This window comes from Indicator indicator, chromosome 7, assembly GCF_027791375.1.
Source record: "Indicator indicator isolate 239-I01 chromosome 7, UM_Iind_1.1, whole genome shotgun sequence".
Lineage (NCBI taxonomy): Eukaryota > Metazoa > Chordata > Aves > Piciformes > Indicatoridae > Indicator > Indicator indicator.
Window position 1 is genome coordinate 18,770,901 of NC_072016.1, and position 15,306 is coordinate 18,786,206.

Sequence of the window (15,306 nt, forward strand, 5' to 3'; positions counted from 1 at the left end):
TCATGGGTTGGAGAGCTGCTTCCTCTTTGCCATGCATCAGACATGGACATGGCTACCACCATGGGACCTATTCAGCCCAGGAATTAGGCATGGGACTCCAGGTAAATTCCCAGCTGTCAGTAAGGTAGACAGATGGACAGAAAGCCCCACATGACCCACCTCCATCAGCTAAGCTGGGGCATATCCCATGTCCCAGAGACTTAAAGCCATCTGGACACCTCCATGGTCCCATGTTCCCTGGAGCAGGTTGGGCGGCAGTCTGCGGTGAGGGTGGACTCTTGAGTCTCATCTGCCATGCAGCAACATGGCTAAGGTTGTCCTGGCTGCACTGACCTTACACCATCAGAAACAGGAAGAACCTGGAGGCTTTTTGTACTCAATAAACTAAAAAAAGATGAGAGGGGTTGGACAACCTCTGCCCTAAGCAGGGTTTTCTTCTCACAGCACAACCTGAGGGCAGTCAGAGGGCTGGGGCCTCGCGGGTGCTGGCTGATGCCCCACTGCCACCACACCCCCACTCCCCTGCACACCCACTGCCCCTTCCCAGGCCAACGTCCTGCAGTCCCCAGAATAAAGGAAGGCTGAGTATGGAGTCAGGGGCTGCTTGAAGTGTGGAGTCATGCTTTAGAGACTGGCTAGCATAGTTATTATGTAGCTCCAGCTCTTGGAGTCAGGGGATTCACTACAATCTCATGTTACAAATTAATTGGAAAAACAAAAATAGCACTCAGGCTCTGCAGTTGCAAGGACAAGCAAAAGTCCCCATGGCCCCACAGGCCTCTGAAGCAGCCGAGTGAACTGGCAAAATCTGCTGCCCCACCGGACTTTGGAAGTTTTTGCATCCCAAGTCAGAGCCCTGAGGCTTGAGGCAGGCAATCCTGGATTGCACACTTCAAGAGCCACGCCAAAAGGAAATAAGATTAAACATTTCTCAGTATAAATGTTTACTGAGCTCTAAGAAAATGGGCCCCTGACCAAACCTCAGTAAACCAGAGCATTCTGGTCCTGTGGGCAGGGACGGGGAGCAAGCAGCCAACCACCCCCCCCCCCCAGCCCCATTCTTGCCCTTGCAAAGCCACCTGCAGAGCAAAGGCCATGGTTGTGCCCAGTTGGCACACCAGTGGGGAGGCTGCTCCTGCCACACATGTAGCAACAGCTCAGAAGAAAATATCTTCATGGCAAAGTCTACCCCATGCTATGTTTTATCAGCTGCAATTGCAAGTATTAAGAAGTGCCTTTACTTTCACCTCTCCCTCTGTTATTTGAGGTTTTTCAACTATGGAAAGATCTCCTGCAATGCTTTGAAATCTGATTAGAAATTAGGAAGGGTTTGGAGTTTTGTTATTGCAGGGAGGTAAAACAACAAGGCTGGCTTCCCACATCCTCTCCTTCCATGTTCCTGACACATTCCACATCCATGCTGTAACATCTTTTAACCAAAAACAGGAGGTCATGATATGCCAGCACAGTTCCTTTGTCTGAAACATGATGTTGTTACTTTACACACCTATTGCTTCACGCATTGCCCACACATGCATGGCCTTATCAAAGGCCAAGTCAGCCACACACCCAGTTTCTATAGGCCCTGCCTTTTCCGTATCCAAGGAGATAAAATACACAAGATAGAAACAATGACATCACTCTGCAAGGGCAAGGATGGGACAAGCACTCTCAAGAAGCCCTTGGGAAGACAGAAATGGTTGTCTGTCTCTGTCATCCCACAAATGCCTTGATTCACCTCCAGAGCTCTTCTGGATACATGTTTGAAGATTATGTCTCATTAAAAAACAAACGAACAAACAAACCCCAAATCCCAACAAAATATCCTCAAGTTTGAAAGCTTGTATCTTCTGTGGTTAAGAAGAGCTGATCTATCCATCTCAAACCAAGAGTTTTCACTGACATTCTTGAGGGGTGACGTTAATGCTTGTGCCTCACTGCAAATACAGTATGTGGCCTTCAGGGATCTGGACAAGCTTTTTTGGAAATAGTCCTGGTCTTGACTGCCCTCAAAGCTGGCCTCTTTCAGCTCATTCTCTGCATGAGCTCACTCAGAGACCTAGGCCCCATTGACCTCAGTATCCTACAAATAGAGTGGGGAAAAAAAGACAAACCTCCCACAGAGCCCAGGTCTGACAAGACACTGCACAGTCCGAGGGATAAAGAGTTCTATTGTTCATTTTACCAAGGCGCAACGCAGCCACATACAGCAGCACATAGGTCCAGAGCTTAATGCCTAGCATAGCCCAGGGTCAGAAGAGCACATGGCAGAGCCTGCAAGTTATGCTGACCAGAGGGTCAGTGTCATAAATATTAAAATTCCCTCAGCCACTTGTTCTCTCTTGCTGTGATCACTTTTCTCAAAAAGCACTAAACAGAAGGGAGTAGTAGGTGTGTTATTTTAATCTTTCCCACTGCCATGAGGAAAAGCTCTTGATGGGAAAATGACACTGAGCAATCACCCTTAGGATATGGGTGAGAAGTGCAAGTGAAATAATTGAATAAATATATTAAGACTCTGTAATTTCCTTCCCCTAATGTTGCCATGGTCACACCCAAAACAAAGTTGGCTCAGCTGCTGAGCCATCACCGCTGACAAGCTGCTGCACCTTTTGATGAAATACAATTTTGTCATCACTCTTGCCTCAGTTTAAATTAATTTAGATGGATAAAAATAATGGTAATGAAATAATAATAAGGCTGTTGGATGCTGCATTTTCCAAGTATCTTGAACTCAAATTCCAAGTAAGGGAATTGCCACATGATGATGCAGCATTTCACCAAATATCAGCCTCCAAAAGGATTACAGAAGTAAACAAAAAGTCTATTTCAAACAGAAATAGAAATGTTTAAGCAGTGATCTTAAAATATGTATGTCATGCAGCTGGTTTTTTTTTGAGTCTGAATTAAGTATTCACATTGAATACTTTCTGCATTGAAAGGGCTGTTGAGCAAAACTAGTGAGAAACAACTTTGAAGGACCCTGGATCAGGACTTAAATGAACCACTTGGACTCAGCATGTCCTGTTTTCTTTGGTAAGTGAATTAATAAGTGTTCTGTGCGAGACTGTTGCCAAGGAAAGCAAATATATTGTTTTCACTGGCAAGCAAGTTAAAAAATCCTGAACAGCTCAGACAGCACTGCCTTCGAAGATAGAGCTCCACTCACAACTTCTACCAATCCTATTTGAAAATGGGATCAGCATCTATGTGGTAAAATTCATAGCAGTCTGTCATACATGTGTATATATATACACACACATATACACAGACATACATACATATATACACACACACACATATATGTATACATACGTATCCATATACACACACACACACAGGTATTTATGTATATACATACATATATACACCCACACAGCATCTTCTGCACTCTGTGGCTGCTGATTTGCAGAGGGTCTGGCTGAAATCTGTGGTGATGCTGCAAAGACACAGCTCCAGAGCAACTTGGCTGATGCTTGCCATGGCTCTGGCAGGAGTCAACATGCTTCTCTGACATCATGCTCCAAGCAGACAGACCTTGCCACAAGACTTGCTGCAGTCAGCTACTGAAAATGAAGTCCCTGGGTTAGGGACTTGGTTTCCAGGATTGGGTCTCCTGGTCAGTTAAACAACAGCCCTCTGAAGCCTTACAGCAGAGCTTCAGTACAGACTCTGCCCACCCATTTGTGTAAGAGAGAGCCCCCAAGTCTCAAGGTTTTCAGGAAAACATCTCCAGAGCTTGGGCAGCAGAAGACGCAGACCACATCTCAGTTCAACAGTGTCACAGGCAGGTGTCACTCCATGGCCCCAGTCCAATATAACCCCAAATGGTTCAGTCTCACACTGTACTTTGGCTGAGTTATGAAATACCTGCAGAACATCACACCATACTCTTGAGCCAAGCAATGCACAGCAGTGGGGCATGAGAGGGAGCATGAACAGATCCCAGGCCAAGGTCAGGGCACAGTATTGCTGCACATGTACTACTTTATGTTCAGGTCCTTTCCAACACAAATGGACATATTAGCACTTAATTAATTGCAGAGTCAAGCTAATTTTATCTCTGCTTACTTTGCTAGGAAGACTCACACAGGGTGTGTTGCTAGGGTCAGACACCATGTCAGTGCCATGGTGAAAACCCAGAGAAATGTCATTGATTTTAGTGCAGTTATTATAGATTTGTGCAGTAATCCTCTAATCCTAGCCCAGGCAATGACTTTACACAGGTCACTTTTATCTGACAGAGGCATCAGAGCAGTAAAGCAAGGCTGCCAAAAGGTTTCAAAGCCAACTTCCCAGACAGAAGCTGCAAGATCTCCCCTACAGATGAAAATATAAAAGGCTGTTGCACTTTCTCTTCCATTTTCTTCATGGATAGACTGCTAGCAAGTGTTAAAAGACAAACAACAAAACCAACCCCAACAGAAAACACTATAAGTGAACCATTTTCCTCCTTTCTCAAGACCTTTCTTATCCAAAAATCAATAAGCTTAGTAGAAGTAGCACCTCTAGCTACAGTAGCACCTTCTACCCTATGGTCTATGTGAGCATCCAGAAGGTATGAGATAACACCTCTGATCCAAGCTGCTTGGTAACTGATTAGCTCTCCACAGCAGAGCAGGCTTTTGACCATGAGGGAGGGAATTTGACTCTGAAGGTTTCCAAAGGCCACATGGTTTCTGGGAGGTATGGCATATGGCACTATCCCAAATGCGATCAAAGGTGTGACACATGCTCAGCCAGATCCTTGGAGGATCTGGCCAGAAACTGCTCTGTAATCAGACAGACATAAGCAGAATCAAAACCATGCAAATAGTCTGTTACTCACCTGTGGCTGAGATGCCAGATTAATCTTATAAGGATGTGTTTTTCCCTCCTCAGTTACAAGTGGTGACCAGACTTTTGACTCTGTTCTGCAACACACAAAATTTGAATAGTTATTCTGTTTTCATCACTGAGTATCACTGTTATTAAAACACCTGAAGTTCATTGTTTTCCCAAACATTTCCCCAATCTTTTGAATATAGCACTATCCACTATCCAGAAGAAATCTAGACAAATGTGCCTCACTTTAGGCACGTAACTCAGACGACTTAATTATGTTGTATGAGGTCATTAGAGAAAGAAAAGGATCTCACCAGTGAACATCCTTTTCCTGGCTTATCCTTTGGGTCTCTATTGGCAACAGATCAAGCCTGGGCTCCAACTCAGGCATTAAAGTTTAGGGTCACCCAACAGCAGAAGATGGAGATATTCCTTAGATGTGGATTCTTTAATTAAGTAGGACAACTCAGATTACTCTGTATTTTAATTTATATGGGTAAGCAGGCAGAGACACAGTTCTTGACTGAATTGACTATACAGAGAGCATTTTGTTCTTGAAGTTGGGCTGCCTTGGGTAAGCTAAAAATATTTTTTGTTTTGTCTTCTTTTTTGAATTGTCCTCTTATTTATGCAGTGGTATCCACGATGAACAAACAGAGGCTTGTGGGAATTAGAGGAAAAAAAAACATAAATAAATAAGGGTCCAAAGTCTGCAATAGGACTCAGAACGCAGGTGACAATGTGTCAGAGAAAGTCTGCATAACCTTTGCTGGTCTGTTGTCTGTCCAAATTGCTCACAGCAGTCTGAAACACAAGTTAAGATCTGTGACAAAACCCAATTGCTTTTACCATTATGATTCTAGAGTTTTTCTATGTCCCAAAGAACAACAGTCAAACAAGTGGTGAAGAAGTGCTTAGATTTGCTTGAGCTACTTTGTGGGAAACACATACTACCTACATTTCTCAGAAGTAGACAGTAATTGGCATCTCACATGGACTAAACAGTGCCTTTAAACTTCTTAATAGTACGGAATGGGTTCAGCAGTATTGCTGAACAAAAACAGTTGTTCAATGCTAAACATTGCATCATGCAGCAACCAGATGCTGACAACCTCTTAGGATGAGTTCTGAAAATCATATTCTGTTTTGACAAAAGCCCTTTGTAGAATCTGCAACTGCAGAGAGGTGTACTTCCCAGATATTTGTGGGTCCAGGGCCACCTACAATTTAAGTACTTAATTCTCACTGGAAGCGTTCCTGTTTTGCTAACTAACCACGTAATTGGAAAGAGACTTTAAACAGAAAAGGCTTATAAACTGACAAGGATGGAGAAACAAGGTGTGGAGATACCCATGATAAATTTGATCTGGTCTACATCACTGCTGTCAAAGCCTTCCAATGTCAGGACATTTTTTAAACATCCCAGATTTAACTGTGATGCACACGTGTATTCTAGACATCTGTTTTAATAAATACAGAAGGTTAGCTCAGTGGGAAGAGGCAGGAGGCAGCATTCTCAATCAAGGAAGAGAAATTTTATTGACCTGCTATTGCACCTGCTACAGTCTGGACTTTACACAGCAGAAGCCTGAATGCAGTCTGCTGTGCTATACCTCCTTTTACAGAAGAGTACAAAGACACAGATCATGCCAGATATGACTGGTTACAAGATAGAATTCAAAGAGTGCCAGGTCCAGCTGGAGAGCTGTAACTAGTGGAGTTCCCCAGGGATCAGTGCTGGGTCCAGTGCTGTTCAACATCTTCATCAATGACATTGCTGAGGGGACAGAGTGTTTGCTCAGCAAGTTTGCTGATGACACCATCATCAACTGGGAGGCTTGGCTGATACAGCTGAAGGCTGTGTGGCCATCCAGCAAGACTTGGACAGACTGGAGAGCTGGGCACAGAGGAACCAAATGAGGTTCAAGAAGGACAAGTGCAGAGTCCTGCATCTGGGGAGGAAGCCTGACAAGGTCATAGCCATCTCTACAATGGCTGCATTTGTGCTTGAAGACTGTTGCAGAGGGGAGCAGCTTGCTGACCAATGCAAATCCTTTTTCCTTGAAAGTGTTTGGAGATCACATGTGATAAAGTTTCATCTTCTGTGGAACAACAGGAGACACAACAAAGCATATGGAAATAAAGTATTCTGCTAGCCAAGCTGTAAGCAATTGGCTGGAGATGTAAGACCAGGTCAGAGAGCATTGAACACTTCAGCTAATTTCTAGCATGCAATATCCCTCTGTGAGTTCTCACTAGCAGTGATTTTAGTACATTTGAGGTAGCATTTTCTTTTGCAGCAGCTCAATATTATCAGATTTCATAAGTACCAAAAGGCTTTATTCAGACTAAACAGTTAATCTTAGAGCAGGCTGATAAGCTGATACATGAACATAGAATCAACACCTTCCCCCAGGATCCCAGGCACTTGCTACTTTATTTATTAGCAAGGTAAAAAGCACAAGTTTTTTTCCCAGCCTGCTGCCATTCTGATCCATCACTGGATATAAATGGAAGCAGCAAGGTCACTCCAGGCTTTACTTTCAATCCAGTTTAAAAGTTATCCAAACAGAAAGGTTAAATAGTCCATGCAGTTGTCTGTCTAAAGGCTGGGAGGATAAAGCTTCCTTTTGCCTTAACAACAGCTGCAGCAGAGCCCTTCAGCCACTCTAAACTGTCCATTTATGGCCCCAGCAAAGCTGTAAAGGAGACAGCTTTGCTCTCACTGGCTTTCCCTAGCAAGGCTTTCCAGGCACACACCTCATGACACCACACCACCCAAGCAGTGCATGACCTGCAGGTGATGGGTACAACTGTTACAGTCCTAGCCCCCAGCAAGGGTTTTCTCGCTCTGCTCCTGGTGTGGCCAGAGAAAGAAATACGGCACCTAAAAGTTCACCTTACATCCCACTAGTGGTCCATGACTTCTTTTCCAAAAGGCTGGAAAGTGTGGGCCCAAGGCACAGATGACAGGGTAGATTGGTCAGATTCATCATGTTTTCATCTATCTATATGTTCTCATATCTTATTTATATGAAGCAGAGAAAAGGCACTGGAGCAGATAGCTGAAACCCAACCTCAGCAACGGTGCCTTCAGTTCACAGCAGTTACTGATAGGACTGTAGTGGCGTTGTGGAGGATTTTCTTCAGACAGGGAGAAGATTTCCAGCTGCAAAACCACCTCCACACTCTCCTTGACCAGACAGTACCCCTGCCACAGAGTGTGGCCACCCTAGCAGGGCTGCCAGACCTGCCTCTCCACCAGTGGCAGGGATGGATATCCAACAGTCTGCTTGAGAATCATCCTCTGCCTTCAGTGAAAGCCAGCAGGCTTCAGCACCCCCACAGGACCTCACGCTCCTTTTAAAATGTGGTTTCTAATGCACGCTCTTTCACATCAGACTCCAGCTGAAGGCAACACTTAAACAGTGCAGGAAGACACTGCAAAACCATGACACTCAAACAAGCCTGAGAGCAAGTGCCAGGCAAATTAAATGCAGACACACAGACATACAAACTTCATCAGTTTACATTTCTGTGCTGCTTCCTTATTACAGGACAGACAGCAACCAAGACAGTGCCAGGGGAATGAGCCATGCATGCACTGCTGCATCCAGGCAGAAACCAAGAAACTTCTCAGATCCTAGTTTGGATAGGGAAGAACTGGTAGAAAAGAGAGGAAGGAAGCTGCATACAAGTCAAGGCAGGCATCTGGAGAGGTATTTACAAAACACATTTTTCAAGAAGCTTAGCTTGAACATGGTATAAAATAAACATTGGTTGCAAAATCTAGGCTCTTGTAATGTTTTGCGTGCAGAGCTGGGCCATAGCTTTGAGGGAAAATTCAGAGCTGAAAAATTAGGATCTAATTCTGTGTGCCAGAACTGTATAAGTTGTATAAAAGCAAGAAGTATGTTTACCCTTTCAATCACTGGGATGAAAACAACTGAGATACTAAAGTAGCAACTAAACCCATAAGGATAGAGGAAGTCCTTGTGCAACACAGTTTACTAGCTGAAAAATGAAGAGACAAAGAATTTATTTTTCAACCCTCCTTGGAGTTTTACACTGGCATTTTAATACTGTTTGAAGACTAACTACAAGAGCTTTTAGGCTGCCAGGAAGGTACCTTTTAATCAGACTTTCAGCTACAACAGCTGCAGAGTGCATGCCCCTGGATTGAGACCCAGAACAGTAACTTTCAGCAGCCATCTGTTAATGGATGTACTCACTTTGGCAAGCCAAACCTGGGCTGCATGCAGCCTATTGCCAATTCAAACAGCAATGCTAGTGACAACTTCCCAGAAACAAGAGGCCACAAATTTTTTTCCTTCATGCATGACCCCTCTGCTGCTTGAATTTCAAGTGTTTTCATACAATCACAAAATACAAAAGGGCAACTTCAGCTGCACAGAAAAAGCAGCAGAAGTTTACCACAAGCAGTTTCGTTACCAAGTTACAAAGGATAAATCACACCTGGCTGCTCAGACACACACTGCTCTTACACCAGACAGTCACATAGTTAAAAACTTTTGCCTCACCAAAGAGGCTGTAGAAGAACAACAAATGCCAAGCTTGACTTGCCAAATTGACTTTGAACACGTCAATCATTAGCAAAAGCCGCCTGCATGCATCCAAGAGTGTCGGGAGCACCACAGCAGCTGTGGAGAGGTGGTAAGCTGCTGTGGAGAACCAGGCAATCTGCATGCCCATATATAGATGTGCAGAGGAGCATCAGGCTTTTCCCAGGGCCAAAAGAATTATTAGTAAGATGACAGAGCTGGAAAACTCTTCTTGGCAGGGAAGCAAAAAGCAAACCTAAATTAGTCAACAGATCCCACCAACTTCCTAGAACACATTTGAGTCTGTTGTGGCTTTGTGCAACTAGTCCCCACAGTTAAGACCTGGGAGCATGTGGAACAAGCAGGAGTGCAACTGAACCTACCAAGTAAAATGCAGATAATGTCACACACATGCTGTCATCATCTTCATAAGCATCTACACATGATCCTTTCTGACAATGCATTTAATGCGCTGGTAGCAGATCTGACTTCCTGGCCCTAACACTTTTCAAAGAACAAATGCAAAGCTTCTTTTCTTGGCTTTTTTTTTATAGTGAAATAGTAGACTGTTTTGCTAACAAAAAAGGTGCATTAATATAATTATGACTGCAGGGCTGCAGATAATCAGCTTGAAATCTGAAAAGGACAGTAGTAGAAGAAGGGTTTACATTTGCAATTCCTTTTCACAAATACTTTTCTCTCGTTAACATCCCCGACCTGCCTCCAGACAGAAGGAAACAGCCATTTGATTCAGAAATAAATTTTCACTTGTACTGTAATGAACATTTGTCTGCTTTGCACATCTGCAGCTACGCAATTCATCATGAGCACTACCACTGACATAGGTGATGCCTGGATCTTATGGCTGTCAGGTGAATTTTGTGGTAGGAGAATGTATTTCTCCTGAGCCTTCCCTTCTTTGAGTGCTCTTTGCCACAGCAAGTGTCTTTCCCAAAATACACTGTTTCCAGAGGAAAATAATAGCTTTCTCCAGTGTATTGGACACATCTTGCTGCTGCTTTCTGTTAAAAGGAAAATCAGAGGTGTGCTTGAAAGGGGTGCCTGGGGGAAGGCTTTGCTCAACCCTAAAATGTTTGTGCAATGATGTACATGCCATAATTGGAAAGTAGAAAAAAAAAGAAAAATAAAAAAAGAAGCAACTCTTCTCAAAGCTTCCATATTCAGAACTTCATTTTTCCTACAAATAGGAAAGGCTCAAAAATCTGTGAAATTTCTCAGTTTATCAACCTGGGTTTTTTGAGTTGGCTAAAGCACACTGTCTGCTGTAGGTCAGTCTTTACTTGTGTATCATGGAAAATCATGGTGCTGAGCTTGATTTTACACCACTGAAGACAATAATGGAACCTTTACTTGTTTCTTGAGAACTACTTTTCTGAAAGCACTCTATGGCCTGAAACAAAAAGCAAAATGAACAAATGCAGGCTCAGAAAACAGTGGGGAGCTGCTAGACATGCTAAGTTCAGCAGGAATTCAGTGCCAGCATTGTTGAACACCTACTTTGGAGTCAGAAAACAGGCCTTTCCAACTCTGCTCACACAGCAAACAGCAAAGTACCTGGCAGTGCTGCTTAGAAAAGCATATTCAGAGAAAGCAATTTGTGGCTGGCTTTTAGTTTTGGGAAATCAACAGATTTGCACCTTTGGGTGAAAAAGCAGAGGAGGCATGTTTTCTTCAGCTAGTTATTTGATCCATTTTTAATGGTGGCATGCATAAGACTAGATTTCCTGTCGACAATCTGATCTGAAATATTTTTGTTCGGTTACCACCGTTTAGGAAAATACCGAAACAGGAAACACTGGAATGCTGTTGATATTCACAATCAAGTACACAGTGCACACAGCATTTCCTTTACCCAAAGTGTTTCAGTCATTCCAGGTCTCTAATCATTAGTACAGCCAAACATGAAGACATCTTAACCATTTGGATACCATTAAAAGAGAAGAGGGTTGCATATTTGCAGAGCACACGCATATAAAGTTTGTTTTGGTCCTCAAAAGAGCACAAGAAGATGACAAACATACTGCAATATTTCCCTAAAACACTCTTCCAGCATCCAGCTACTTGCAGCTTAGGGTTTTTTCTGCAGCAGAGATACTGCCATGGTATATAATATCCTTTATAGATTTGTCTTCTATTAATTCACCCACTCTCCTCTTGAACCCACATGCACTTTTAGCACAGTCATAAATGAAGTTTCTACTCCCACAACAGCACTGACCCTTTGGTGGAACACCTGATGCAAAATTAGACCCATGTCTAAAATCTCTTCTGGCACAACCTTATTGCCACAGGTCTCAGGTCACAGAGCATTTTATACAAGTAATCATTTAAAATTAATCAGATATTAAACTAAAAATCACTAATGATTTATGCTTTTACAAGACATCTCTATGACAGTGAGTAGAAAAGAAGGACTGAAAGACTTCTTACTCTGGAAAACCTGGCAAAGTTGGTCCTCAGCATCAGCTGTGTGTGATGCTCCAGTCCACGGAGCTGTTGCCTTGCCAGACCAGTAGCCTTGCCAGACCAGTAGCCTTGCCAGACCAGTAGCCTTGCCAGACCAGTAGCCTTGCCAGTGTGGCCACTTGGAAACAATTGATTCAGCTAATCAGCAACAACTGCAGATCATGGAGACCAGACTCAAGATTTGGTGGTGTTAAAGTGCAAATAATATACTTTTTTTCATACACAGCCAACTACCTACAGAGCTACTTCAGCCAAGAAGAAACTTCCAGCTCTGACGCAATAGTCTCATTAACCTCCCTCACTAACTACACAGTTAAGCCTCACTGAAAGGGTTTGGCCCACCAGGATGCAGGAAACCCAAGCCATATCACCTGGACAGGTGGCACTGATTTTCTCAAATGCCTTACACCCTTTTCACCTCTGTAGCAATGCTGCTCTTCTCTTCACAGAGGAGGGCCGAACACCTACCGGTAGTCTGCCTTCCTCACCCACTTCCTCCACACTAAGTTGAACAGAAAGATGAAGCAGGGGCTCCAATTGTTTTTAAATGCCTTTTCACCCCTCTGGGTCTTCTCTTAAGATGTTCCATTTTAAGTTTTTGGCCTCAGACTGCAAAGTAAAGAGGGGCTTCAGCCTCAGCAACAAAGACCACATAGCATTTCTGACCAGAGAGTCCAGCTGCATTTGGGACAACACCGTTGTGGGGGCACAGGAAACATCTGGGCACAAGGGATAAAATATTCTCAGAGTACAACCAGGAAATACCACATGATGCACACTACTGTCTTTTGGCATTAAAGAAGAGCTTTCTCCTCTGAGAGTATGATATTCTCCAACAAAAACACATCTCCAGCAGCTATCAAGTCTACAAACAAGTAAGCAATTCTTCTTAAAGCAGAACTTTATTTCCAAAGAAGGAGTAGGACCAAAGACTTCAAGTCCCCTAGAATCATCTAGATTGGATTTTACATAGAGAAATGGGTAGGAATATCAAATCCTAAAGTGGCTAAGTAACCAGATCACTGTTTTCACATCCTTGTGGTCTTGACACTCTTCTCAGCCATTGTCAGCAGTACTCATCGATCAGCACTCACCTCGTTGAAAGAGGGTCTTAAAAAACATTTGGGCTGTGCTAACTCAAGGCCCATGCAGTTTTACACAGATACACAGCCAGCTAGAAATCTCTTCCTGGACAACTTCCACATCCAAGGCCAATGAAACGTGCATGGGGTAGCTATAAAGTTAATGACTTTGTAATTAATGTTAGCAAACACATTTTGCAGACTCAATGGTCTGTAAGAGCGAGCTTGCCTGCAGGCTGAAAGAGCCCTTGCCTCCCCTCCTCTCTCCCAGCCAGCACCATATGGCACAGGTTTGCCAAGTGAAGCAGCTGGATATTTCAGAGGTAAAGGAGCACTTTTTTCCAGGAAGATTACAGGCTGCCAAGTTAGAGGCCAGTACAAGAAATTCTGGTGTTAACAGGCTGCTGCAATGCCCCCCACCCATTCACACTGCCTGCACTGTGCTCCGCTCTTTCCTCTGTGGATTCCCTCTGCAAATTGTCAGGCTCTTTTTGGCCAAGACCCATCACTTTTTCCTGAACTGGGAAACGTCTGCTGAACTCCTAGCATTGTCCAAGCTGTGGTAAAAGACTTCTGTTTATCACAGAAAAACCCTGAACAACTGAACTACTGTGTCATTTACGGCATGCTTTTGCATGGCTTGTGAAAGCGCTTCCCCTGCATCTACCCTGAATCATGCTGGGGGAAGGTGGCCACAGGGAAACTCACTGCAGTGCAACTAGAAATGCCATGCTGCACCTACCATCTGACTCTCAGAAGTGCCTGTACTCATGGCTGCAGCTCAAACCAAGAGGAAGGAGAAAAACCCTGTACCCTTTAAAAAACAGGCTTAGGTTTTTGAAGAAGCAATGGCTCAAGGTAATGCAGATCCCTGCCTTTCCACACCCCATTTCTTCTCTTGTTCCAAGAACAAGGAATAAAGCTGTCCATTGTTCTGCAGCTTGAGACTGTGGGAAGGCTGAAGCCAGTCTGTGCTCTACACTACTGCCTGAGATCACGGTTCAGCTCTCACCTTCTTTTAGTTTTTCAGGACTCAGAGAGACTGATCCTGACAGGCATCTTTATGCACCCTGGGTCGTCACTGCCAGTACTGTTTGATCAAAATGTCCAACCTATCCGACTCTCTGCATGACAAACAATAGGCAATTAATAGTTTGGACAACACACATCTACAGATTTTAACTGCTAAATTAGGACAACAGGAAGAAAGGTCATCTCTGTTTGTACCTCCTCCACTATGAGTGAAGTTCTCATGAGACCTGTCTTTGATTTCTTGACACAGAATAAGCACACAAAGTCTGCTACAAATGATCAGCCAATTTCTCACCAAGAAAATTATTTTCATAAGGTCAAAGTGCAGCACATACAAGCAACATTAGGATTAAATACTGAAATGCAGTTCCCTCTTGCTGTCCAGTGCCTGGCCAGACAAAGCACCAAGAGGTCAAATGAAACAAACCAGCCAAAGAGGTCTGCCATCAAGCCAAAACATAGTTCCTGCCCACCCCGCATCCCTTGCTCTCCCCACCCCGAGTCTCTCTTAGACACATACCTGCTGACTGTCAGAGTTAGTTCATCTGGGCATCCCTTAATTTTGTTCTGTGCTTCAAGGTGTGTCATGTTATCTGTGTCCACTCCATCAATGGCTATGATTTGGTCTCCTATACACAAGTTGGCTATTGCAGCTTTGCTCCCTGGAGTCACCTAAGAGGAAACAAAAAGAATGAATATATTTTCAATGGAGGAGCTTTCCATAATATATGAAAAACAGCTGGAGCACTCTGGGCTTCTCTCAGTGGTACTTGGAAGTAAAGAGGTGAAAACTAATGGAAGTAAATTCTAAGCAGAAATCTGCCTAGGTCTCTTACTCTTGCCTCTTGGTATTAGAGGCAGGATTATGTTTTGGCACCCACAGAGAGAAATTTGGGGAGGGGACAACAGGTAAATAACAAACCCTGTATTTTCACTCAAGCCAACTGGTTTTGTGCTAAAGAGTGAGAACACAGAATAAGCAGCTCTGTTCTTTGCTGGACAGAGAAGTGGTGTCTGAAACAGATGGTGCTGAGGATAGCCAGGAAGTCTCTAAGTCTCTTAAGAACAGAAAAGAGTATCAGTCATTGCAATACAGTTAACACCAACCACAAACACTTTTGTCTGCATTATTATCTCATTTGTTTCCTACCTTGGAAGAAAGGTTTTGGCTCAAGTTTTGGATTGCTTCTTTAGTTGTAATTAACTGGTTTTGCCCAGGAACAGCTGCAACAGATGCTCACTGACTTCAGCAAGATCAATCCCAAAGCAGTGCTTGATCTAAGAAGCATGCTGGGAGAAAGGCATCAGAAACTTCATCT

At 43.6% G+C, this 15,306-nt stretch overlaps 1 protein-coding gene across 2 annotated transcripts in view; it reads right to left on the bottom strand.

Moving 5' to 3' along the window:
• Positions 1-15,306, bottom strand: part of PDLIM1 (PDZ and LIM domain 1) — a 41,151-nt gene that overhangs the window by 15,784 nt on the left and 10,061 nt on the right. For both annotated transcript variants that reach the window (XM_054382100.1, XM_054382101.1), the window contains exons 2-3: positions 14,508-14,659; positions 4,829-4,913 (exon numbers count right to left, since the gene is read on the bottom strand). In XM_054382100.1, the coding sequence (XP_054238075.1) occupies positions 4,829-4,913; positions 14,508-14,659 (237 nt within the window). The remainder of the gene's footprint in view (positions 1-4,828; positions 4,914-14,507; positions 14,660-15,306) is intronic.